Genomic DNA, 25,229 nt, shown 5'->3' with positions numbered 1-25,229 from the left:
CAGCACAATGTGTTTGACAGAGCTCCATGTTTCTCTCGGCGGAACCAAAGGGCAAAAAAGAGAAAACAATTTTAAGAGGCAGACAGGCACCACGTGTGGATCAGATCACTTCTCTTTCTCCGTGTCACCGAACAAAAAGTCAAAGTCAACACATAACAGAATCAGAGATCTCAATCATCAATCCAACGCTCCACAAGTGCGTTCTTACATCACTGACTGTGCACTTGCCTGTACTGTATCACATTCTTGTTCTTCAGTTCTCTGTCTATGAATACCCAGCCAACACCCCTCTCTATCCTCTCTCCCATCCTCTCTTTCTCTGCTTTGCCCAAATTTTGTGTCTTCTTCGTCTTCTCCTCTTAGGGGAGCCTCTGACTCTGTGGCAGCTCAGGTACCCTCTATCTCTCAATACCTGTTTTGTGTTTTTGGCCCATGAAGATGAAGGTTCCATCTTTGTCTTGTTAGACACTTGAAAACTTAGCTTAGGTGTTTAAATTCACTTTTGTTCTTTTGCGCGTGTGTGTGTGTGTGTAAAGTCTCAAACTTTAAAGCCTCTGTGGATTTGTTCAGCTGCTGAACAAGCTTTCAGACGGTTGGTTTCTAGCATGTTTGATTTCAACTCTCAGTTTTTTTTAAGCCTATGTGGATTTCTTAAAGTGCTAGGAAAATTGTTAAAATGGGTTTCTTTTATTCTTTGTGTAGGTCTATGATTTCATTGGATTTCGTTCAAATTTTTCTCTTACTTTTCAACGACCAAAGGATTTGTATGATTAATTTTTTTATTTTTGTTTTTCATTTGTGGTTGCAGGTGTTCCTTGTCAAGATCTGTGGTTTTAACGAGGTATCAAAGAGAGGAAAGATGAATTGCTACGGGTACCAAAAGAAGAACACCTTGACAAGCTGTGAGGAGATGAGGATGGAATCAGTGGTGTGTCCTAAACCTCGTCGATTGGGTCTGTTAAACCACTCTTCCATTAACAACCACATCAGACCCTTGAGGCGTCCCATCAGGTAGTTCTCTAATTTTTTTATTTTTATTTTTAAGTCAATCTTTTTGATTTTTCAATCAAATCGTTTTATAAAAATTAACACTTTCTCTTTGTTCCCACAAAAAAATCAGCTACCAATCTGAGATCGAAGATTCAGGAATTGGGGCGGAGCTTTTGGATATCATCCTTCCTAAGGTTATTCCCTATGTCAATCTTCATATATATAGAAAAATGTTTTCTTTCTTGCACAATCTTCATATTTTTCATAGTACTAGTATTTTCCTGAGAAACAAACTAACTTTATATGATTAAAAAAAATGTTAATTTCTTGTGATACCTCAAATTGGTGATGGTTTGTGATCAAAGCTTATGTATTAATTTTGATGATAGCATTTTTATCATCATTTTTTGTCATGGGGTTCAAATAATCTAACCAAAGATTTCTTTTTCAATTTGATTTATTTGTAGGAAAGCTGTTATCCAGAAAGATCCGGGGTCCAAGTGGTGGCATCGTCGCCACCATTTTTCTGTGGATCTCCACCTAGCAGGGCTTCAAATCCTGTAATCCAAGATGAGCAATTTGGGGATGGGAATAGGAATTTTAATCCATTTACCGTGACACCCTCTTCGCCATCATCCTCTTCAGCTCGAGGTTGTGCTCCTATGAAATTTGGTCACACACCAGCTGCTGTGAGGATCGAAGGTTTTGACTGCCTTAGAAGAGATAGGAGCAACTGCAGCATCTCTGCGGTAGCATAATCCATTTTTGAAGAATAAAGGAAATAAATAGAAGAAAAAGAGAGAACCCAATACCAGGAAGCAGAGAAAAAAAAGGTAGAGGACTAAAAGTCAGTCAAGTTCAAATAGCAGAGAAGTTGTTTTTTTTTTTTTTTTTCTTATGAAAGCTAATCTTAATTTCATGTTGTTAAGAGCACTATGTGTATATAAATGGTCTGTGCAAGTTGTTCTCATGAGTATGGTGTCATGTACATTTGAGATGGGGAGGTTTTTTTATTTATTTATCAATAAAAGAGGACAAGGCAGGGAAAGAAAAAGGCAAGAAAAGCCTTTTTCTTGTGTCTTTAGGTTATAATCATTCAGTGTGTCACTCAGATCCTCTCTTCAGTAATTGTAATTTGGAGGAAATTGAGTATTAATCTTTGGAATTTTGTATATTATTATTTTTTGTGGGTGTCTCTCTGTTTAAAGTTGTTGCCTATTTGATAATCTCAAAGAGAGTTGTGTATAGATAGCACTGTACCACTAAAAAAAGGTGAGGAGTTTATTTATTAGTGCTACCATGATTGCGCGCTTTATAGAGAAAGACATGGGAAGAAAACTAATGCTTTTTTAGGAAGGGTCTTAGGGAGCAACGGAGCGCGTTTCATGGTCACAGATTTGAGGGGATTTTGTCTTGTATTTTAATCATTGTCTGGTTGAATGATTTGTTGGAAAATGGAGGATTAGTATTTGCTGATGTGAAAGGGTGTCGTTGAGTGGTGTAAAAGGTGACCGAGAGATGAGATGAGATGAGTCAGCTATGTCCGATATGCATGTTAGTGGGAATGTGGCAAACACAAAAAGTGCTTTTTTTTTTTAATTTTTCTAAAATGATTAGTTGTTGATGTTGGGACAGCACAATTCATAAATAAGGCCCATATGAGCTGAATTGTGAAGTCGGATAGGGCTTTCTCCTTCATCCAGAACTCAGGAGGGGGCAAGTTGGAAGGCGAAAATCTTAGGAAAAGGACCTAACAATAAGGATTATTCTAAACGTAAATGATTATCGTGACTTACTGTTCTACGCACATGAACTTGTTGAACGTATATCATTATCTTTTACCATTTAAACTGATGCAATTTAGCTCCTAAAGTATTTATAGTATCCACAAATGAATACAAAATTGGTTACAATATCCACATAAAAATGTCACCAATGTGACCAAAAGTCAAGTATTAGAACTTACTAATGAAATAATTATATTTACATAATGCGCGTCAAACTCTCGAGATTATAAATGAATTATAACTACTGCCTCCTACTTTACTGCCACCGTTTCGGAGCTTTAAGCTGGTGGCCAATACTGGCGCTTTTTTTTATACCTGAAAGTAATTTTGTGAAGAAAGTTGAAAATTCAAAGATAAGAGATTTTAAAAAGGAAATGGTTAATATAGTATTCATACCCTCTCTATTGTTACATTACATACCTGGCGACTTCTTCACGGGACTATCCTTTACTGTACTCGTGGTAGATGATGAGATTCGACCTAATTTCCGTATCGCTTGAACATTTTTGGGTATTGCTTTAGATCTGCATCAAAAAAAAAAATTAAATGCCATGCATATTAATTTTAAGCATTACTACTAAATGATACAGATGTTGATCTTCTCTGACTGTTCCCTGTCCAAGATTTATGAATAAGTGCACACATGCATCTACTCACATAAATGTATATGCAACATTTAACATGCATCAAACTGATTTGCTATATAGTACTGAATGGGTCTATGTGCAATAGCCTGAACAATGTATTAGGAACGAATTTAAAAAAGAAATAAGACTGGTATTAGGAAAGCAATCACAAAGTTGTCATCAGATGGCTCATGGAAAATACATCTATTTAGATAACAAGTGTGTGTGTGTATCTATATATATAACTTGAGATTATGCTTTCAATTAATATCTGTGTTAAAGTTCCTACCTAGTCAATGAAGAATTCCCTTTCTAATAGGAAGCTTTAGTAAAATTGTTTAGCAGGAATTTAAAGGGCAGTAGCCAAAACTGTGTAATTGTATATAAGAACTACTTACTTCTCCATCTTATCTGATGATTTTGAGCCTTCATTGTGAATGGAATTTTCAGAAGAAGCATCAGTTTCTGTGCCCGGAGCAAGATCATTGTCAGAATTATCACTCAATCTTTCTTCAAATTCTGCATCTGAAAGTCCCAGAGTTTCTGCGTTTGAAGCAATATTACCTATATCTCCCCCAGAAGTTTCGGATTGATGGAGAAATTCATCGTGGTGTATATGGTTATCCATTGATTGCTTGGTATCAGCTTCAAGGTACTTATGATCTCCACTTAATGGTTTTTGGTTTCCCTTAAGAGCACCTTTAAGTAATTGTAGCCGCTCAAGCTCCTCATCTTTTTTCAAAATAGTGTTCTTCATTTGAGCCACCTGCAAGGTCAGACAAGGAAGAAGATAATTAGCTCTTTGGTAAACTTCTAATCTCAAAGTGTAAAATGAATATTAGATCGACTGAAAAGCATTTTGATGCATTCACAAAAAGCTGAAAAGTAAGTAACACAAAAAGTTAAGTACCTGTTCCATTAATTCTCTGATATCTCTGCCCTCTTTGCTACTTCGTGCAGCTCCTAGTTCAACTCCAGAAACCCTCTCAGCAAACTTTAAAGTACTGAGTGTTTCAGAGAATGAACTTACATCTGAATTAATTTGGACAAACATGAGTGTCTTTGCTTGACCACCTGTGCAGTAAAATCAAAGACAAGATTCAAATGTAGTCTAGTAGAAGCTTAAAAGAAAACCTAAACCGAAATAGCAAAGCAAGGCATGTTTGCATAAATAAATGATGAACAAAAGATTTTACTAAGAGAAGTTTGCAGAAGTTGAGTAAGCTTGCTGTTTCTGTAGGGTACATGGGAGCTCTTTAGAGAAAGTGCAAAAATAACATCTCCAAGAGCAGATAGTGATTTGTTTATATGTTGTGCTTCCTTAAGCCTATCCCCAGTTACTTCAGAGCGATCTACCCTTTCACTTCCTGCCAAATCTACCAAATGAAGATTACCAAGTAGAATAGAACCAGACTTCAATTCCTTCCCACGAACATGAATTGAGACCACACTGTACACATAAGTTTATGTGATTTCATCATATAACAGAAAGCTTTCATTTCAACGTTTAATGTTTAGGAAAGAAAGAAAGGGTCTAACCTGTGAGAACGGCTACTTCTTTCATTCATAGCAGTTGCTCCCATGGCTCTATTTTTAAGTCCAATATCCATTAGCTTAATGACATCTGAAGGTGATTTGACAGGGTACATGCTAGCATCAGGTACTGCTATACCCTTGGATTGAGTCTGAGTCAATATCCCAAGTGTGTGCAAATCAAGGAAATCAAAGAAGAAGAAACTAGAAGAAGAAAGTTCATGCAAAGTAGAAACTGATCAAAGTTTTTGGAAAAAGGATATCTTTTTGCAGAACCCTCAGTTGATAACAAGTCACGCACTTGTTCATTATATATCTCAACCATTTGAACCCCAACCTCATAGATTATGGTGCTTGCTCTACTTGTGGAAATTTTGAAAAGGTCATTCAGAGCTCGATAATTAACACCAAGATTCTCACTTGTAGCTCCATTTGGACCAGTCTGAGAAAAGTTGGCATCTTATATAATGAGGAATTCCTTTACATGCATGATGTATGAGATGAAATCAATAAGTCCAGAGGTTTCATACCATTGTGTAAGTTTTTCCTGAACCAGTTTGGCCATAAGCAAATATACATACATTATATCCATCGAGTACTGATCTTATAAGGGAGTGGATGTCAGAGTAAACCTCCACTGCATCATTCAGATCAGTATAATGAGTACAACATCAGAATGTAAACTGTAATCTAAACACACAGGAATCATGATGCAAAATTTTTCATCTACAGATATTGGATACCCATCCATAGCCTAATCTTAAAAATGATGAGTATATAGAAATAAACCTTGAGTTGAGGCAGGGCCGAAAACCTTATTAAACTTGAATGATCTAAGAGCATCTTTCCCTTCTTTGGTGGGATTTGCCACGACCAAATCATTTTCACCAATGTGTTCTACAATAGACTGTTTTTCATTTTTCCCTGAAAGAAATGGTCTAATTCGACAATATACTCTGATATTTCCTGTATATAAAAAAAAACTTTATGTGAATTCACAGTACACCTACATCAATAACGTAATAGACAGACACAGATAATGCCACCTTTTAACTCTTGAACTTCATTAAACAATTTTTGATTTTCAGCAAGAACTTCTTGGTAGTTCTCAGCTGCTTGTACCACTGACTTAAGATTTACTCCTGAACAATTTACAATCAAATAATCAGAGACTTTCCCAAAAATAAAGGAAGGTGGAACACTGAAATGACATTCTAATAACAAGGCCTACCTAATCGATTATACTCCTCTGCATAAACCGTTTGCTCTTTCATAACATCATGCTTAATGGATTCCCAAGATAATTTCAATTTCTGGATGTTTGCAAATTCAATACAAAATTGTAATGTTTGACATCACGACGATAACATTGACATTAACACATTTGTAAGTATACCTGTAGGGAACTAAATTGAAAATTTATAGTAGTCTTCAATTGGTTCTTTTCCATGCTCCACTTTTGATATATTGAAGCAGAAGAAGCCTCAAGCTCTTTAACCTTATTTCTTAGTTCTTCCAATCGATGCTCATATTCTTGAGACTTCTGTCTCAATTCTGCTTCAGCATCCTTAGCTTCTGCTTCCAACAGTGAGCATTGTGCTTCATACGCTTTTTTGGTTGTTTCCAGTTCTTGCTTCAATCTTGAAATTTCCATATTTTTGTCGTCCTGCAATTGGTTCTTTTCCATGTTCAGTTTTTGATTTTTTGAATCAGAAGAAGCCTCAAGCTCTTTAAACTTATTTCTTAATTCTTCCAATCGATGCTCATATTCTTGAGACTTCTGTCTCAATTCAGCCTCAGCATCCTTAGCTTCTGATTCCAATTGCGAGCATTGTGCTTCATATGCTTTTTTGGTTGCTTCCAGTTCTTGCTTCAATGTTGAAATTTCCATATTTTTGTCCTCCTGCAATTGGTTCTTTTCCATGTTCAATTTCTGATTTTTTGAATCAGAAGAAGCCTCAAGCTCTTTAACCTTATTTCTTAATTCTTCCAATCGATGCTCATATTCTTGAGACTTTTGTCTCAATTTTGCCTCAGCACCCTTAGCTTCTGATTCCAATTGCAAACATTGTACTTCATATGTTTTCTTGGTTGTTTCCAGTTCTTGCTTCAATGCTGAAATTTCCATATTCTTGTCCTCCTGCAATTGGTTCTCTTCCATGTTCAACTTCTGATATTTTGAATCAGAAGAAGCCTCAAGCTCTTTAACCTTATTTCTTATTTCTTCCAATTGATGCTCATATTCTTGAGACTTCTGTTTCAATTCTGCTTCAGCACTTTTAGCTTCTGCTTTCAACTGCATGCATTCTATTTCGTATGTTTTTTTGGTTGTTTCCAATGCTGAAATTTCCATAATTTTGTCCTCCTGCTCTTTCATCAACCTAGTAACATCTTTTTCATCTGCCATCTTTTCTTCCTCTTTGATCTTCTCAACCTGTATTGAAGGGCCAAAGATCCCATATCAGGAAAACAATTTAATCAAAACCTCTTGTCTTGTACTGTCTCTACAAGTGTATCAATATGTTGCATATTGTGCAAAGGAAACATTTACCTTCCACTGCTGAAGCTGGCTAGCAATAATCTGTTACAAAAGTTCCCTTTGATCAATAGAAAACTCATACCAAAGAGCAAAATATGAAGGAATATAAAATGGATTGGTGTTACCTCGCTCTCTTCTTTAGTTCCAGATGCAATCGCCTCGAGCACTCTTATTCTCGATTGATATTTTTCTTCTCGAGCCTTAAAGAGATTGTTTTGCTGAAGGCAGAGAGAGGGTAAGATAGTTATATGATGAAAACTACTAAGAAAACAAAGTAACTAGCTTTTGAAAATAATGTAATGGACATACAGTTCTTAAATGTTCTGCTTGAGATGACATGCGCCGCTCAATCTCCTGAGTAACCTTTCTCAACAAGCAAGCCACACGCTGGAACAACAAAGATAATAGACAATACTTATGAAACTGTGTGTGTTAGATGTGTATGTGGTGCAAGTCATTTGCATGGATTTATACATGTAGTTTCATGAATGAGTTAATGAACATATGTAACACCAAACCGAAGTCTCCAAAGCCATACATGAGGTATTTCTCCGTTTCTTCTTTCTACACTTTCTTCAAGAATACCATTCACAACACTCAGAAGCGACTGAGTGGGAGCATTCTGCAATAAATCAGTGATGTATCATATATATTTATATCTATATACATAAATAAACTATAAATCTCTCTCTATGTTTTGTGTGTGTGTGGATTGACTTTGAGAACTTACATCTAAACTGTTTGACTTCATCATTTCTGATATTTTTGCAGGAGGAAGATCAGCATAGCTTCCAGGTTTCAGTTGAAACACCTCATGGAACTTATGACCAACCTGGTGTATTAATGAAGCTGATGACACTGCAGAAGATACAAATAAGTAGAATCAATCACTTAAAGACAAAACCATATAACCATGTAAAACACGTTTAGGAAATTGTATCTCATTATCTCCATATGCATACACACATGCACACAGAGAGAGAGAGAGAGAAGGTAGAGGCTGAGTTGAATAGAATTCACCGGACCCTGCATAACTGGGCTACTCAAAACACGTTGAAACTTGGACTGGTCATCGCCAGATCGTGGAGAAAAAAGAAAATTGGAAGGTGCATTCCCACGAGGGCTTGCTGTGTTGGATTTAATTCCAGAAATATTATCTCCAAAAGCATTCTGCAAACTTTTCGCTCTAAGTGTTAGAAGGCAATCCACAACAGCCTTCATAGATCCCTACACAAAGAAAGATACAATGCTCATGAAAAAAAACTCATACATCAACAAAACTAATGCTATGCATAAAACTATGATCCCAAAAATAGATATAAATGCCCCATTACAATTTTGTAACTGTCTCCAAAGAAAATTTTGTTCTGGAACTATAATTTGAATCCATGACACAAAGTCAGGTCTTTTATACCTTCTCTAGGTCTGATATTTCAAACCGGGGCAATCCCAATCCATCCAAAGCTTCCAGAAATGTTTTAAGATTCTCTGATTGTGATGGCAGAGTATGACCATCTTCACTAACCTAACAAAGAGAATCAAGACTGAAAGGTATATCTAAAATAAAGTTGTCAATTAATAGTTTTGGGTTAATTAAAAGGTTAAAAAGTGTTACCACATTCACGAAATCAGGTCGTAGCTTGTTCAGTATCTGGCACAAAACTGTGCCATTGCTCAAGCACGTTCTTAAGTCATCATCCGTGATATTTATTGGAAAGTACAATGAAGGAAGAAGAGTAGTTAACCACTGAACCAAAAGTACTCGATGTTTGGCTGAAAATATTCAAATAGAAAGATATCATTATCACATGAATGAACACATATAACATGCAAAGTACTAAGAGGTCCATACCTTCCACCTCACCTGGAATGGAAACTAAATACCCATTTTTATTAATTCCATTGGAAATGGTATTTGGGCTACCCAATTCTCTGGGTTCTGTATTGTGGTTATTAGATGGGGAATTCATGACTAGGTTCCTGGAGGGACACGTAACTTCAGGTTTTCATGAATACACGTGTCAAATAAATTCCCATTGTATCATATCACCCTAGAAACTCTTGAAAGCTGAAAGCCTGAAATTAATATCCAATCCATACACATGCACCCCAAGAAAAGTAAAAGTTAGATTCATGGGACTCTGAATTAAATTACACAACACAATGCAGTGCAGCCACCACAAACAAAACATTATGATTCCAATTCCATTTACTAGTTAAAGCCATAGGCACGTAAGACCTCGCTATTCAAGAGGTAAGAAGACTAGTAGAAGAAACTAAGAGGGAAATAACAAGGGACCATAGCATGCGTATTCTATAGCACTACACAAAATCAAACAACCCTTCAGAATAGAAAAGGCAAAATCTTTTTACACTTTAAATATGTCGCTGTCTTTCTCACCATCACAAAAAAACAATCCTAAAGAAGAAAACGTCCGAGAAGGTTGGAGTTAAAAAAGACAACTTTTTTTTGTATGCAATGTTTCTCAATTCAACATTGTATTCCAAATTTCAAGATTTTCAAATTAATATTCAAAGAATGTGAAAATTACCTAACATATGCTTATTGGTTTTCAGAATGCATAAATCCAAGCCAAACCTTCCCTTTTGAGTTTAGCTTGTTGACACTTCAAGAATGTGAAAATTATAAAAACAGCAACATGAAGGAGGACAAATAAAAAGAAGGAGAAAGAAGAAGAATTGAAAAGAGAAAAAAAAAAAACACAGATGAGAATGCAGGGAGACTTTCACGTTGAATCAAAGATGGTTGTTGTTGGGTTAGTTAAGATTGAGGAGATATCCATTGGATTCTTTATTTTATTTTATTTTATTTTACGTATATAATGTATTTTTAATTATTTGATTTTTATATGTTATAGTATTGCTACTGGGTCATGGGTGTAACATTGGTGAGATAACTGAAAAAAATGAGAAAGATGAAAGACTGGTCCGAGAAAATAGGAGAGCAACACTCTCTACGTCACGATCCATTAGGCCAGCACCATGAGATAACAGTGGTGCCACGCGTTGAAGAATCAAGTGTGACGGTTTGTGTTCTTTGTGTTGTGAATTGTGATTACTAATTAAGTGAAATCTTTCCCAATCAATCTAGGATTTGCACCGTGTGCTGAAACTATTATTATTTAGTTTCTTTTTTTTGGATATTTTTATTATTTAGTTTCTATAAATTAACAAGACTTTCTCTTTGTTCCAAGAAAAATTAAAATTGAAATAAAAAATCAAAGCATGCACTTGTGAAAAAAAGAAGAAGGTTAATTTCTTGTGATACCTCAAATATCCACTAAACCAATTCGCGGTGATGATATGTGATCAAGGCATGCATATGTGTATTCGCTTTGATGATTGCATGCGTCTTTATCATCATTTTTGTCTTGGGGCTCAAATGATCTAACCAAATACTTCTTCTTCGACTTGATTTGTTTGCAGGAAAGCTAATATCTAGAAAATCCCGGGGTATACAGGACATTGTGTGTGCATGCAGCAAGATGAAGAAGGTCGACAAATTAAAAGAAGGAAAAAAAAAGACGTAAAAAGTGACAAAAAGGGAAAATTCATTAATGTGAAAGGTGACAAAACAGGAAAATTCACACGAACTTGAGACAAAGATTGTAAGCAGACGTTCACGATGAATCAAAGATGGTTGTTGAGAAAGAGGAGATTAATAAAAACATTCATCCATTAAATTTTCTACGTACGGATACCTTTTAATTATTTAATTTTTATATTAATTTTTATATTAATTTTGGTAATGTTTGTTCAGGTCATGGTGTTAGGTCCAAATGAATTTAATTCATGACGGGTGAATTGAGTTATATTTTTTAAAATATGTATTGTTGTTAATTTTTAGAATAGAAGACAATAAACTAAAAAACAATTAATTCAATGTGGGAAAGTTGCAAGGAAAAAAAAATCCACATTCTCAACCTGGATAATTTTATATCTAACTAGTTATTGTATTTAATCTCACTTAGGATTTTAAAGGATTTTAATGAATTATTTTTGGATAAAATAATCCACTGGTATTCAATTAGGATTGAAAAAAAAGTCAAATGTATTCATTAGGATTTTAAAAGATTATTTTAGAGTCCGACCAAAAATCAGTTAGTATTCAATCAGAAATTTTTTTTAGTAGATTTCAATCAATCAGAAATTTTTTAGTAGATTTCAATCAATCAGAATTTTAAAAAAAGGAAACACAATTTTATGGTATTCAAAAATCAGACGATTTTAATGAATTTTCTATTGGTGCGGATTTCGTGAGATTTTTCAGTGAGAAATATAAATAGGATCTCATGATCTAACCTTAACCTCTAAAATTTCTTAAGATTTCTCTATTGCAGTATCTTTTTCCTTTGCTATGGGGCCTTAGTCAAAACTAAAAAATAACATATTTTTGAACGATTTTCATCACAAAATAACCAAGAAACAACAAACCAATAAGATTCTAATATAATCCATCTAAAAAATAACAGATTTTTGAGAGTTTTTAGAAGTTTAAAAAATAATTTTTCAAGCTATTGGTCGCGCTTTTTATTGGCATAAAAATGTATGATTTTTGAATTTAAAATAGGGAAAAGTGTTTGTCATTTTAAATGACATAAGTTAAGAGAGAGACAGTGTAAGAACCTGCACCGTTAATTAAAGAATTTAATTAATAAATTATGATAAATTAGAAAATGATTCCATAATTGACCATAATAATTATTATGAGGCTTTAATAATTATAGTAAGTGAGTAATAATGCTGAAAGTCGCTTTTCGGAAGAAAAGTGCAGATACCGGTTCTGCTAGTCGGTATAAATGCGTACCGAAAAATTATCCTAGAAAATTATTATAAGTGCATGATAATTACTAGAATGATATGTAGGACTTATAAAACGAGTTTCAAGTCCAAATAATGAGAACTGATGCTAGAAATCAGTACTGGCTTTGAAAAGCGCGTACCGGAAAAGTGCTCAGAAAATTATAAGAAAAATATGATAATTCTTGTAAAATTGAGTAGGTTAAGAATCCAGAGTTTGGTATTAAAATGCTAAGCGTAGCAATTAAAGTTAATACTGGATGTTTAATTGTTAAACCGTTATATATAGTCTTATGATTGGCACATAACCCTAGGACCTCAGTTTCTGTGCGTGAGTGGCTGCTGAGTGTGGGTCTCCTTGCTGACTTGGTGTCTCCTTCATTTTCCTTCACCATTTCTTGAGCTTTGAGGTCATTTCCTTCACTTATTCTTCGCCTAAACACTTGTGGTGAGTGAGAGTGATCTTTGGGAGTGTGTTGGTGGCATTTTTCTGAGTTGAGGGTGCTGACCTTGGTGGGTGGAGCTGCTGTTTTGGGTTGTTTGGGTGGTTGGAGTCTTGTTCTTGGCTTGTGAAGCTTCAAGAAGCTTCTTTGTGAAGAAAGGACCAACCTTTGTGTTGCATTTTCGTACACCTTATTTCCAAAACCTGTAGAGGCAGTGTGGTGAGCTCCAAGAGCCATTGATCCTCTGTTTTGAGCTTTGGTGAGTTGTACCTACCTTAAGCTTGTGTTTTAATGGGTTAAAGGTGTGATCTTTGCATGTTTAATGGGTTAATCAAGCAACCAACTAGGGTGTGGACCTTAATCAGTATAAAGATGCATGCTTTAACGTAATTAAAGTGTTAAAAATGAAACCTTGGAAGGATATCTTCACGAAATGCATTTTCTGCATTCTGTCGTGAAATATCCGGATATCTGCCCGAGAAATATCTGGATATGTGATATCCGGATATGGGATTTGAACATCCGGATATTAGATATCCGGGTATGGGATTTGGACATCCGGATATTAGATATCCGGATATGGGATTCTGGATATCCGGATATAGTCCCGAGGAATATCCGGATATTCTGGGATTTCGTGGAACAGTAGCTGTGTTGTGTGTACAATAGGCTATTGGGGGTTTGTGGACCTTAGATTGATGAAGTTGAACTTCTGTAATTAATGAGCTAAGTCAGAATCGTTGTGATTAAGGGCTTATGGCTTGGTATGGAGCCTTAAGACGTAAAACGTAAGGAAAGGCGTTGTCTTTAAGTTATATGCTTGTGTTGCATTTTTATTGATATAGTATTGGTCCATAACAGATTGTGAATCTGCTGTGTTTGGACTTTGAGCTGTGGACTCTTGTCCTTGGGTGTTAGCTTGCAAGGTAAGCTTTCGTGTCTTCGGTTTAGCCATGTTGTGGTTCCACCATGTCCCATGGCGGTGTGGTTGTATGCATGCTGTGTTACATGCTTTGAATATTGGAAATGTTGTTTGAGCTTTATATGTAATGGCTTTTAATATGCATGTGTTGTTCCATCTTGACGGTAAACCTGAGTATGTAGCGTCATACAAGACGGTGATCCGGGGTGGATGCAAGTAGCGTCTTGCAGTAGTGTGGGTATTTGGCGTATGTAAATCCTGCATTTCTCTGGCCAGTAGAATAGAATTGACACACATGACATGATTATCTGCAGCATTGCACTATTTTAGAACCGATGATGATATCTGCTTTTAAACTTATATTGCACATGTAAGTGAGCTTGGGGTGGAAGATCCTTGAGGACCCCTTGTCTTACTGAGATTTCTTGTTTAGAGATCTCACCCCACGTTTGGGGAATGCTTATTTCGGGTTCCGGTAGTTTGGTGACTGATGCCTCTGGCGGCAGGAGGCTAGAGCTTAGTTGATGATATTATGTTGTTTTGCTGCCATGACTGAGTACAGATGCTGTTTATGTTTTCCGTTATTTATGTTTATGTTGTTGTTGAGACTGATGTTGTGCGTGTTGCCTTATTTGAGTGAGCATGGAGATTGTCCATGACACTTTATGTTAGTGCTTTAGTTTGGAGTTGTATAAACTGCTAGATGGTCCGGTCTACGTTGTTGTAGTTCCGTGACTAGAGCCACACTTTTATTATCTATGATTATGAGGTATTTCAGTTAGCTGTTTTATTGCAATTACATACATGCGATGTTTTATTAATTGATTAATAAGTAAGTTGGTAATGATAACGACATCATAATTGAAAAGAAAAAGATATTCCGCATTTTTTTATTAAGCGCTGCTTAATACGATAGTATGATAACATTACCGGATATATACGGAGTGTTACAGACAGAAACATAAAAAAAATTGATTTAAATTTTAAATTAAAAAAATTCACTCATTTTCTCTTTCTCATGATTTCCATTTTTCTGTGTCTATCTCTCTCCTAAAATGACATAACTTATGTCATTTAAAATGATAAACATCAAACCCATAAAAATAACATAAAACAATGGAGAAACAACATGTGAATTAAAACCCTCAAACCAATTTTGTTTTTACATCAATGAAACAAGATCAATTTAAAGAAAGATTAAAAATTTCATAATACAAACCCTATATTTCATTTAATAATTTTGAATATTTGTTAAAAGTTATATTATGTTTTACTGATTGAGAAAATTATATTAGATTTTAGTTTAGGGTTGGCAAAACGGGCCAACCTGGCTCAACCCGACCCAACCCGCGTTCAACCCGAAAAAACAAGCCGAGTTAGGGTTGGCTCGAAAAATAAACGAGCCAGAAAACTCAACCTAACCCGACCCGAGTCGAGTTAGGGTTGGCTCGCGGGTTGACTCAAAAAAATAAAAAATAAAATAAAATTCCATTGATGCTATAACTTCTAATTTTTTTCCCTAAATTATTAATTCATTCAATACAAAGACGTTATACAGATAAACCATGGAAAATTCCTTTTGCTTTTGGACTTGAACTTATTGGCAGTTAGCATCACATTCACACTGTCACACATACTATAAGAAAATGTCATTAATGCTCGATTTTGGACTTATTGGCAGTTGCAGGGTATTTTCGTTTAGGTTTTTGGAATTGGGATTTTAGGTTTTAGCTTTCCACTTTACCTTCATTAATTTTTATACTTTTATATTAAAAAAAATCATAACCCGCGAGCTAACCCGTTTAACCCGTGGGTTGGCTTGGATTTTTTCAAGTTGAAACGAGTCGAGTTGACTCGAGTTACTAACTCATTTTTCCTAACCCAACCCGGCTAATTTTAGATGGGTTGGCTCATTTTTGCCAAGCCTATTTTACTTATTAATATCATGGGAAAAGATATTGTAACAACCAATTAGTGTTACTACCAATCAATTTCAACGTTAGATCGATTATATGGATCCAACGGTTATATTTATTTTCATCTTTGTATGGTTATGATTCCCCAGATTTGATACTTTATATTTATTTTCACCTTTGTATTGTTATAATTTCCGAAAGCATTAAATATGGGGAATCATAATCATACAAAGATGGAAATAAATATAACTGTTGGATCAACATATTCGATCTAACGGTGAAATTGATTGGTAGTAACATTGTTAGTAACACTAATTGGTTGTTACAATATCCTATCCCTTACATTTCTTTTTTATTTTTTTATTGACTCTTGTAATTTTGAATATTTATTAAAAATTCATATGATCTTTTAAAATCTTATAAATCCATATTGTCCATTCAAATCTTATAAATTCTATTAAAATCCTTTAAAATCCAATTTTATAAAATCTTGATTGTAAAAAAAATCTTTTAACAAAATCTTTAAAGTCCTTCGAATTCTAAATAGTCTTTTAAAATTTATATGATTTTTTTTATCTCAAAGATGTCTTTTAAAATCCTAATTCAATACACCTCCCTTAATTCTGAGTTTCAAAATACAAATTTTCAAAGTCTCTAGGATTGGTCTAATGGCGGAGGATTTAAGTAGTTTGTATTAGGTTGTATGTTCAATTCATTGTATAAAAATATATATATTTATATATATATATATATATATATATATATATATATATAATAATACAAGTTTTCAATTATTACGTGAGAATTGCTCCCCTATCAATAATTCTATTCAAGTCTTGTTGTCAAATTATTTTTAATGTTCAGGAAAGAAAGATCCATGATATGGTTTGTATAAGTGTTTTTTTTTCTTCAAAACTTGTTACCAAAAAATCTCTAGATTTTAGCATTAAATATATTTTTAACAATTATCATGATTTAAAATTTTTCAAAATTTAATGCGATAGAATCAAATATGTCAAATCAAAAAGAATCAAACCTTTCAAAAAATCTGTACTAAAAAATTGCAAGATTCTGTGATATTTTATCAAATTACCTTTTTTTTTTTTCAATTTTTGTTTAATACATGGGGAGAGCAACGCCCACAAAGAGAAAAAAAAGTTTAAAATACAATTAACCTATCTCAAGATAAGATAAGTTCAGATCTTGAGGAACATTATTAAAAATTTCAAACTACAGCCTTCTAGAGAAGGTTAAAGATGCCAATCGATCAGCAAAGTGATTACCCTCACGTAGGGTATGTTGAAATTGGAGTTGCCAAATTTTTGCTTTCCACTCCCTAACGTTATAAACCAGATTATAGAAAGGGCGTGAAGAACATTCTTCATTGATCATGTTTATGGCAATGATTGAGTAGCTTTCTACAACTACCTTTGTAGCTTTCTTCATCCAAGAAAATTCTAATCCCTTAAAGATATGCCAAAGCTCCGCTGTTAAAGGACTACAACTTCCAATTTTATAAGTACAGCGTGTAATCTAGTTGTCATCTGCATATCTATAATAAGTTCACCACAAGCAGCAATTCATGGAGAATATTTAACTGTCTAACCAGAAAAAGATGTCCCTAAAGCCATTAGGGTTAGTGAGGGGTGTGGGTAGTTGTGGTAGGTGGTATGTGTTCTAATCCTTCATCATGTATCCAAAAAAAAATGTCTCTACCATCCCCTACATGGCTACATCCCACCACAATGTTCTAAGAAAATCTTGCCAAATATGACATAACCCTTTCCCCAAAATCTTTTTTCAATTTTAAAGTTGTATGTTAATAAACTGCTTAGATTAAACAAATTTCCTAACTGTCTTCCCTAGTTTTTAAAATTTAAAATATTATAACCTAAGACTTAATCAGGATTCACTTTATATAAAATCAAAGATTTAACCTTAGGGCCTGTTTGGTGTGATGTATAAGGCCTGATAGTACAAGCTTATACTGTACGTTATAACATTTTCAGTTGTTTGGTGTGACCATCGTATAGTATAAGCTTATACAGCAGGACCCCTTTATACATCAAAATGATGTATAACTTAATCCGACCTAGGAGTGGTGATTAGACCTGATAAGGGGTTGATGTATTAATATTGCTTACAAGTACAATTCCCAAGAACTAATATATCATTTTAATATTTATATGATGTGTGGAAAAAAAGGTCATCATTTATTACAATATAAAATTACACTACTTTCTTCCTTGAAAAGCGAGTCTATTAATTTCGCTACATTCAAGAAAAACTATAATAACAATGAAAGTATGAAACCACTCTAAAATGTTTCCTATTTAATAAGTTTCTAAATTAGAAATTTTATTCAAATTTTTAATTCTATCACTTCTTGATGCATTGAAATTGATTAAGTCTATTAATTATATTTATATTATGCCTAAAAAAATTTGCATGAGTAATTGTTAACCCTATTAATATCCCACTATTTAGCTTAATTAGTAAAAAAATAAAATTATTTTGTGTATAAATAGTGGCTGGTGACTCAAAACCCAAAATGTAAATCAAAAGCCTCATAAAACAAATTAGCTAATTACAAAGTCAAACTAAAGGAATTATAGATTAAACAAACAAATATTTAAAATTATATATAATGTATAGTTGATTAAAATATAATTTAAATTCAAAATTTAAATAAGAAATAAGAAATGACATATCTTCTATATCTATACTAAAGGAAAATTATTCTTTGGCACGTTGCTGCCTGTCGCTCTCTCCTCTCTCTCCTCCAATATCCACATTCATATTTTCACAAAAACACTATTCTTATTTATTATTATTTTGTAAATCTAATTATAATAATTGAAAGTTCATGTCTGAGATAAAATACAAAAATCTAGACACAACTATAAGAGCCTTTTTTGTGGATAAATATAAAAATCTATTCCATGCTAATAGTTAGAGGTGACAAACTGGGCTCAGCCCGGAGGGCCGGCCCACCAACACATTTTATAATTAAATTAAAATTTCACCCTTCTTCTTTTATAATTGAATTCCTAAATCTGATTTTGATTTTTGTAAATACAAATTTGTAAAATTTCAAATACAAACGACACAAATCCATGCAAAAAAAAAATTATTTGTTACTATTTTTTAAATCTGATTGTAATAAATGAAAGTTCATCTCTGAGATAAAATATAAAAACCTAAATGTGACTGTAAGAACCTTTTTTGTTGATAAATATATAAATCTATTTTATGCTGATAGTTAGAGGTGGCAACTTGGGTCGGCCCTCCAACATATTTTTATAATTAAATTAAAATTTTATCCTTCTTCTTTTATAATTAAATTTCTAAATCTGATTTTAATTTTTGTAAATACAAATTTGTAATATTCAAAATACTAATGACACAAATCCTTGCAAAAAAATAATTATTTACATAAAATGCTGATAGTTAAAGGTTTCAAACTGAGCTTGGCCCAGAGGGCCTGCCCGCTCTGCCTGCCAACACGTTTTAATAATTAAATTAAAATTTCGCTATTCTTCTTTTATAATTAAATTCCTAATTTAGATTTCAATTTTTATAAATACAAATTTATAAAATTTCAAATACTAACGACACAAATTCTTACAAAAAAATAATTATTTATTATTATTTTATAAATCTAATTGTAATAAATGAAAGTTCTTCTTTGAGATAAAATATAAAATTCTAAGAGCAAATATAAGAGTTTTTTTATGAATAAATATGAAAACCTATTACATGCTAATAGTTAGAGGTGGCAAACTAGGCTCGGCCCGGAGGACCGGCACACCAACACATTTTTATAATTAAATTAAAATTTTATCCTTCTTCTTTTATAATTAAATTCCTAAACCTGATTTTAATTTTTGTAAATAAAAATTTGTAAAATTTCAAATACAAACGACGCAAATCCTTGCAAAAAATAATTATTTATTATTATTTTTTAAATCTAATTGTAATAAACGAAATTCCATCTCTGAAATAAAATATAAAAACGTAAATGTGACTATAAGAATTTTTTTGTGGATAAATATAAAAATCTATTGCATGCTGATAGTTAGATAGGGCAAACTGGGCTCGGCACGGAGGGCCAGCCCACCAACACATTTTTGTAGTTAAATTAAAATTTCATCCTTCTTCTTTTATAATTAAAATCCTAAATCTGATTTTAATTTTTGTAGATACAAATTTATAAAATTCCAAATACTAACGACACAAATCCTTGCAAAAAAATAATAATAATAATTATTTTATAAATCTAATTGTAATAAATAAATGTCCATCTCTGAGATAAAATATAAAAACTTAGATGCAATGAAGATATCAAGTTTCAAGTGTTTGAAGCAGCGAAGCTATTGTCACTTCATTTTTTAAGTCTTTGGTGGACCCGAATATATGTTGTTATTTTTTTTAAATTTCATCATTGTGGGTTCTTTATATTGTTACAATTTTTTAGCATGTGTATTGATTTGATGCTGTTTAGACACATTTGTTCCAATGTAAGCAAAAAATATGACTCATACATGACTATTTGGTTAATTTGCTTTCAAATCCCTTTCAAACAACATTTTTTGGGTTCTAAAAAAAATAACCCATTTTTTTTTTACTTAGACTATTACTTCTGGGTGTTAACATATTAACGTAATTTATTTAACGAGCATTTGCATTTTGTATCGTAGGCATAAATATGATAGTAGAAGAGGATGTCCCTGGTAATGCATAAACATAAGAAATCACATGTTTGGTATGTGTTGAACTCATCCCTCTAATGATTGCTACAGAATGACACTGAATTAATAGCGTTTTCTTATTATAGGTACAAGCTGATCTTTTAATTTCATATTTGCTTGGTCTGTTTGTTACCTTGATTTTATTGGTGGCTGTTATAGTTAGCAATAAGTTGTATGCATTTTTTTTAGCCATCCTCATTTTAACATAGTCTACTATGTCATATTTATTTTTTACATAACTCATCGAGTAGATAAATATATTTGATTTGCATAATATTGATCACTCTGGATAGCATATTTTTGTTTATGGTTGATATTTGTAAAGTTCTATGTTATTGCTGTAATTTTTTCCACCTAAAATATAGAACAAGATTGCAACACAGTTTTTTGTAAGTATAAGGGTTTGTAGTGTGATTAACCAACCACGACGGACAAAATTTTTGATCTTTTTTCTCCGTGCATCGTACGGGTAATATACTAGTGTGTTCTAATCCTTCATCATGTATCCAAAAAAAAATGTCTCTACCATCCCCTACATGGCTACATCCCACCACAATGTTCTAAGAAAATCTTGCCAAATATGACATAACCCTTTCCCCAAAATCTTTTTTCAATTTTAAAGTTGTATGTTAATAAACTGCTTAGATTAAACAAATTTCCTAACTGTCTTCCCTAGTTTTTAAAATTTAAAATATTATAACCTAAGACTTAATCAGGATTCACTTTATATAAAATCAAAGATTTAACCTTAGGGCTTGTTTGGTGTGATGTATAAGGCCTGATAGTATAAGCTTATACTGTACGTTATAACATTTTCAGTTGTTTGGTGTGACCATCGTATAGTATAAGCTTATACAGCAGGACCCCTTTATACATCAAAATGATGTATAACTTAATCCGACCTAGGAGTGGTGATTAGACCTGATAAGGGGTTGATGTATTAATATTGCTTACAAGTACAATTTCCAAGAACTAATATATCATTTTAATATTTATATATTAAAATAATTTTTTTTAATATATTAATTTTTAAAATATTAGAGGATATTATCTTTATACAATATCATACCAAACGCGGGATAATATTAAAATTTAATCAGGTCTTATACTATCAGGTCTTATACCTTATCTTATGCTATGCGCCAAACATGTTCCCAGTTCACATCTTTGTTGAAATTTTTTTTTTTGTAATTCCTTACATAAAGATTGAGAATATATTGGATCTTCGCCTACACAAGCAAATTGTCGATAAAACTCCAAAATAGCATTTTCTTTTGAACCTATTTTTTTTTTCTCCTCCTTAAATCTTCAATATTTGCAATTCCATGATATTTATCATCAAATATAGCCTCACTTCCAATGGCGCCCACAATCTTTTCCACAGCATTCCCAAAAATACAGGAGTATATAAACCGCCCTCATCCATCCCGCGACATAATGCGTGTTGATCCCCAGGTGGCCAGTGTGATTTCTTAGTTTCTTTTTCTGGTAACCACAACATAAATAAAGTTAATATCCTCTCATGCCTTGTCAGTGTGGGGAATCGTAAGCACCTTTGCTTGGAGAATGCAGACAATAAATGTATCGTTTCGCTACACCTTTTCCCTATATTTCTCTCCTTCACCTACATTCTAATATATAATTAATCAGATATTGAATTAGGTTACGAAGTGCAGTGCCGTAAGAAAATATTATAAGGGCAGAAAGCCCAGACGAGAAGGTTGGATAGCCCACTAATTGAAGGGTCCAAACTCCAATAATGATTAGAGACAATATCTGCTATTTTTTTCTTTAATATTTTTACGTATTTACTCTCAAAACGATATTATTTTAAGTTAAAATATTAAAAAATTATAATAGCAAACGCTATTATAATCAAAAATAAATTATAATTATAAAAATATCATGATTTTCACTTCAAAACATTGTCTTTTTGGAGTTTAATGTAGATAAATAGATAATTTATCTATATTGACTGCAGAAAAAATGAACCTATTTTTTTATATCAATCTTAATTATTTTTTGAGGCAAGTAGGCTTCCTTAGATATCCTCATAAACTTTAATTTTTTGAGCCGGCTATAAAACTTATTCCAAATGTGGAGTAAGTTAAGGATTAAGATTTTATGTCACTCCTCGAGATGACATTGGAGAGATCAAACCAAAATCTTTTCTTACTCACTCAAACTCCCGTGTTGTGATTCTATTTTTCTTTAACTTTCCTCCTTATAAGCACCGAAACTAACAAGTGTGAGTGAGTTAAAGGCAAGATAAGAATGAGATTTTTTCTTCTTTTTCTTTATTCTACACTCAATTCACACTGCAGGTCATGTTGGTAGCCCTATCACAAAGCCAAGGGTCAGCAGGAATTGAAAAAGGGTTTTCGTATTAAACTTTCTAGCTGTTGTTTGCGTCTGTTCTTCTCACATTGTATGTATTATTGAGCGATGCATGCTACAAATTCAACCAACCAACAAATGCTAGAAATTGTATGCTAACCTAGAAATTTGATAGGTTATGTCAAATCATTAACATTAATCCTGTTACCTGGGTAATGGTGACATATTGCTAGATACTACTTCATTGTTTGTATTACTAAGTAGGGGTTTTAGTTATAACGTATTGAAAAATTACAGGGTTACACATTCAGAATGGATCAAATTTAAATTTAAATTCATAAGATGAATTTCATTGAGAATCCAACTACGTTTTACAATTATCTCAATAGCGAAATCCAAATCTATCTTGGTGGTAGGAAAAAAGGTAATTAAGAAGAGAATGGGTGGGTTGACAGCAATAGCGGACTCAGGAAAAAGTTTTTATGTCCGCACATTTAGTAGCGGAGGTTCGGGGCAGCATCTTCGAATTTTTTTTGTAAAGAAAGTTTAAATCAACGCTTGAGCCCGCTCATAATCTAGTTGCTTCCATAACAAGCTGCAGACAATAGTTTGACCATTATTTTTTCCCCTAAATCTTACCAATCTTCCAAAACAAATATGAGAATATACTCATATTTTATTGTGGTGAATAAAAAAGTCAACACTACCTGTACAGAAGACAAGCAAAACACAGTGAAGGCCTCGTCTCTAGATATTAACTTATTTGAGAATGTCAGACCTGCAATCAATCTTCTCTTTTTATAAAAATGAAAAAGGAAACAAAGGATGGAGAAAGTATGGGAACGGGTACGTGACAGGGGAGGAAGAATAAGTTTTCTCTCAAATCAATTTGCGTTCCTACGTTGTTTTAATCATCTCCATAAGTTGCTACGTTGCTACTAATATAAGAATAAATATCATTTTTTGTTCCTAACAAAAAATTCGGTCCCCACTTTAGTCCATTATAAAAAAAAACTAGTCATCCCTATGAAATTCAAAGTGGACCCATTTTGGTCTTTTTGAGGGACTAATCTAGGTCTTTTTTGAATTTGTGAGGGACTACAATTTTAACTAAATTGATCAACTTTAAATTTTTTAGGGACCTCGAGACTAATTATTTTTTGTAAGGGACTAAAATGTGGACCATATTTTTTGTTAAGGACTTAAAAGGGTATTTATTCCTAATATATATATCGAATCAAGAGACAAATAAGGATCTACAACCAAAAAAAAAAAATTTGAAATCAAAAACTTTATGACTGCATGCCCGCAAGTGAGTCCGCCAATGTTTGAGAGCGATTCTTTCATGGACCGAGAGTATGGTGCTCCGGCCAAAAATGGAAAATAAAAAAGATTGAAAAGAAAATATAAAAAATGAGAGGGGTTTAAGAGTATTTTTTTTATAAAAAAAAGAAAAAGGAGCGCAAAATATTTGGTAGACCCAGTGAATATTAAAAATTTCCGTGGTTTGAATGTCAGGAAAGCCAAACAACTGAACTAGATATTATGAAAGAAAAATAACTTTGAGTCAAAACCATCTATGGTGTTTATGACAAAATTTATCGGAGCGGAAAAAAAATAAAAAATAAAATCCTAGGCATACCTCTCAAATCAGGAAAGACCATGATAAAAGCTTCAACTTGAAGTTGTAAAAAGGAAAACAAGTAGAATACTCCTGTGAATGGAAAGCCAATTGCAGAGAGGGACCCAGAAAAAGAAAGTGATTCATAAAAAAGAATCTTAAAGGACTAGGAGAGATTGGGAGGGACCAGGGACCATACACTCTCTCGTCGTTAACTAGTGCTACTTCCATTCACAATATGTCTTAATTTTATTAAATCATTAATAAATAATTTATTTTAATAATAGTAAAGAGAGTGACTTAACAAAATTAAAACACATTTCATATTTAAACAGAAATAGCACTGAAAACCGAAGAAATTCTCCACGTTATCTTATAAAATGTGTCATGATGATGATTATATGTCGTGGGATGGCCCATCTATGTCACAAAATTTGGCCCATTAATCCCAAATTTTTGGACCACCAATTTGCTCATATATAGAGAGAACAAAACATGCATTTCAGGATCTGTCTTCTTCCGCTCTTAAGTGGCTCTTGGGATATCAGAAAGACAAATTTCAAGTTGTACGTACTGGCCTTGGACCCAAACATACACATCATGTTGAGTTGGTGTCCTAATATTAAATATAATAGAATTTTTTGAAAAGTGATGTAGATAAAATATATTTATCATGTTTGGTTTGTGTTGGATTTAACAAATACTGGTATATTATTTTGCCCATGAAATACGTTTTGCACTGGACTCTGAAATAAAAAATGCACTTTGAACCATGGTATTATTTTAATCTTCAAAATGGACTGACCCGTTTTTCAATCATAAGACCAAAATGCCCTAAAAAGTATAAGTTGTCCGAAAGAGAACATATTTAAAGTTCAAAAGAATGGGTAATTTCATAATTTTGTTTAAGATTTTCATCAATATTTTATCACAAACCAAACAT

General features: G+C 33.1%; 1 protein-coding gene and 1 pseudogene across 1 annotated transcript; one reads left to right on the top strand and one right to left on the bottom strand.

Moving 5' to 3' along the window:
* The first annotated feature begins 256 nt into the window (after window positions 1-256).
* LOC133290879 (uncharacterized) lies at window positions 257-1,893 on the top strand. Its single transcript, XM_061489022.1, has 4 exons — window positions 257-391; window positions 809-1,011; window positions 1,121-1,184; window positions 1,458-1,893. The coding sequence occupies exons 2-4, from the start codon at window positions 860-862 to the stop codon at window positions 1,746-1,748; spliced, it is 507 nt and encodes a 168-aa protein (XP_061345006.1). The 5' UTR covers window positions 257-391; window positions 809-859; the 3' UTR covers window positions 1,749-1,893.
* Window positions 1,894-3,797: 1,904 nt separating this feature from the next.
* LOC133290825 (kinesin-like protein KIN-14K) lies at window positions 3,798-9,445 on the bottom strand (annotated as a pseudogene).
* Window positions 9,446-25,229: the final 15,784 nt, after the last annotated feature.

This window comes from Gastrolobium bilobum, unplaced genomic scaffold, assembly GCF_033153095.1.
Source record: "Gastrolobium bilobum isolate Gb01-03AN ecotype WA unplaced genomic scaffold, APGP_CSIRO_Gbil_v1 utg966, whole genome shotgun sequence".
NCBI classification, from domain to species: Eukaryota; Viridiplantae; Streptophyta; class Magnoliopsida; order Fabales; family Fabaceae; genus Gastrolobium; species Gastrolobium bilobum.
The sequence above is the reverse complement of the archived record's forward strand: the minus strand, read 5'-3'. Positions and strand labels throughout refer to the sequence as shown.

Bases quoted from the DNA above. Each gene is read 5' to 3' on its own strand.
- LOC133290879 (XM_061489022.1), top strand. From the start codon at position 860: ATGAATTGCTACGGGTACCAAAAGAAGAACACCTTGACAAGCTGTGAG. The intron at 1,012-1,120 runs GTAGTTCTCTAA...CAAAAAAATCAG, and splicing joins CCCTTGAGGCGTCCCATCAG to CTACCAATCTGAGATCGAAG. The intron at 1,185-1,457 runs GTTATTCCCTAT...ATTTATTTGTAG, and splicing joins TGGATATCATCCTTCCTAAG to GAAAGCTGTTATCCAGAAAG.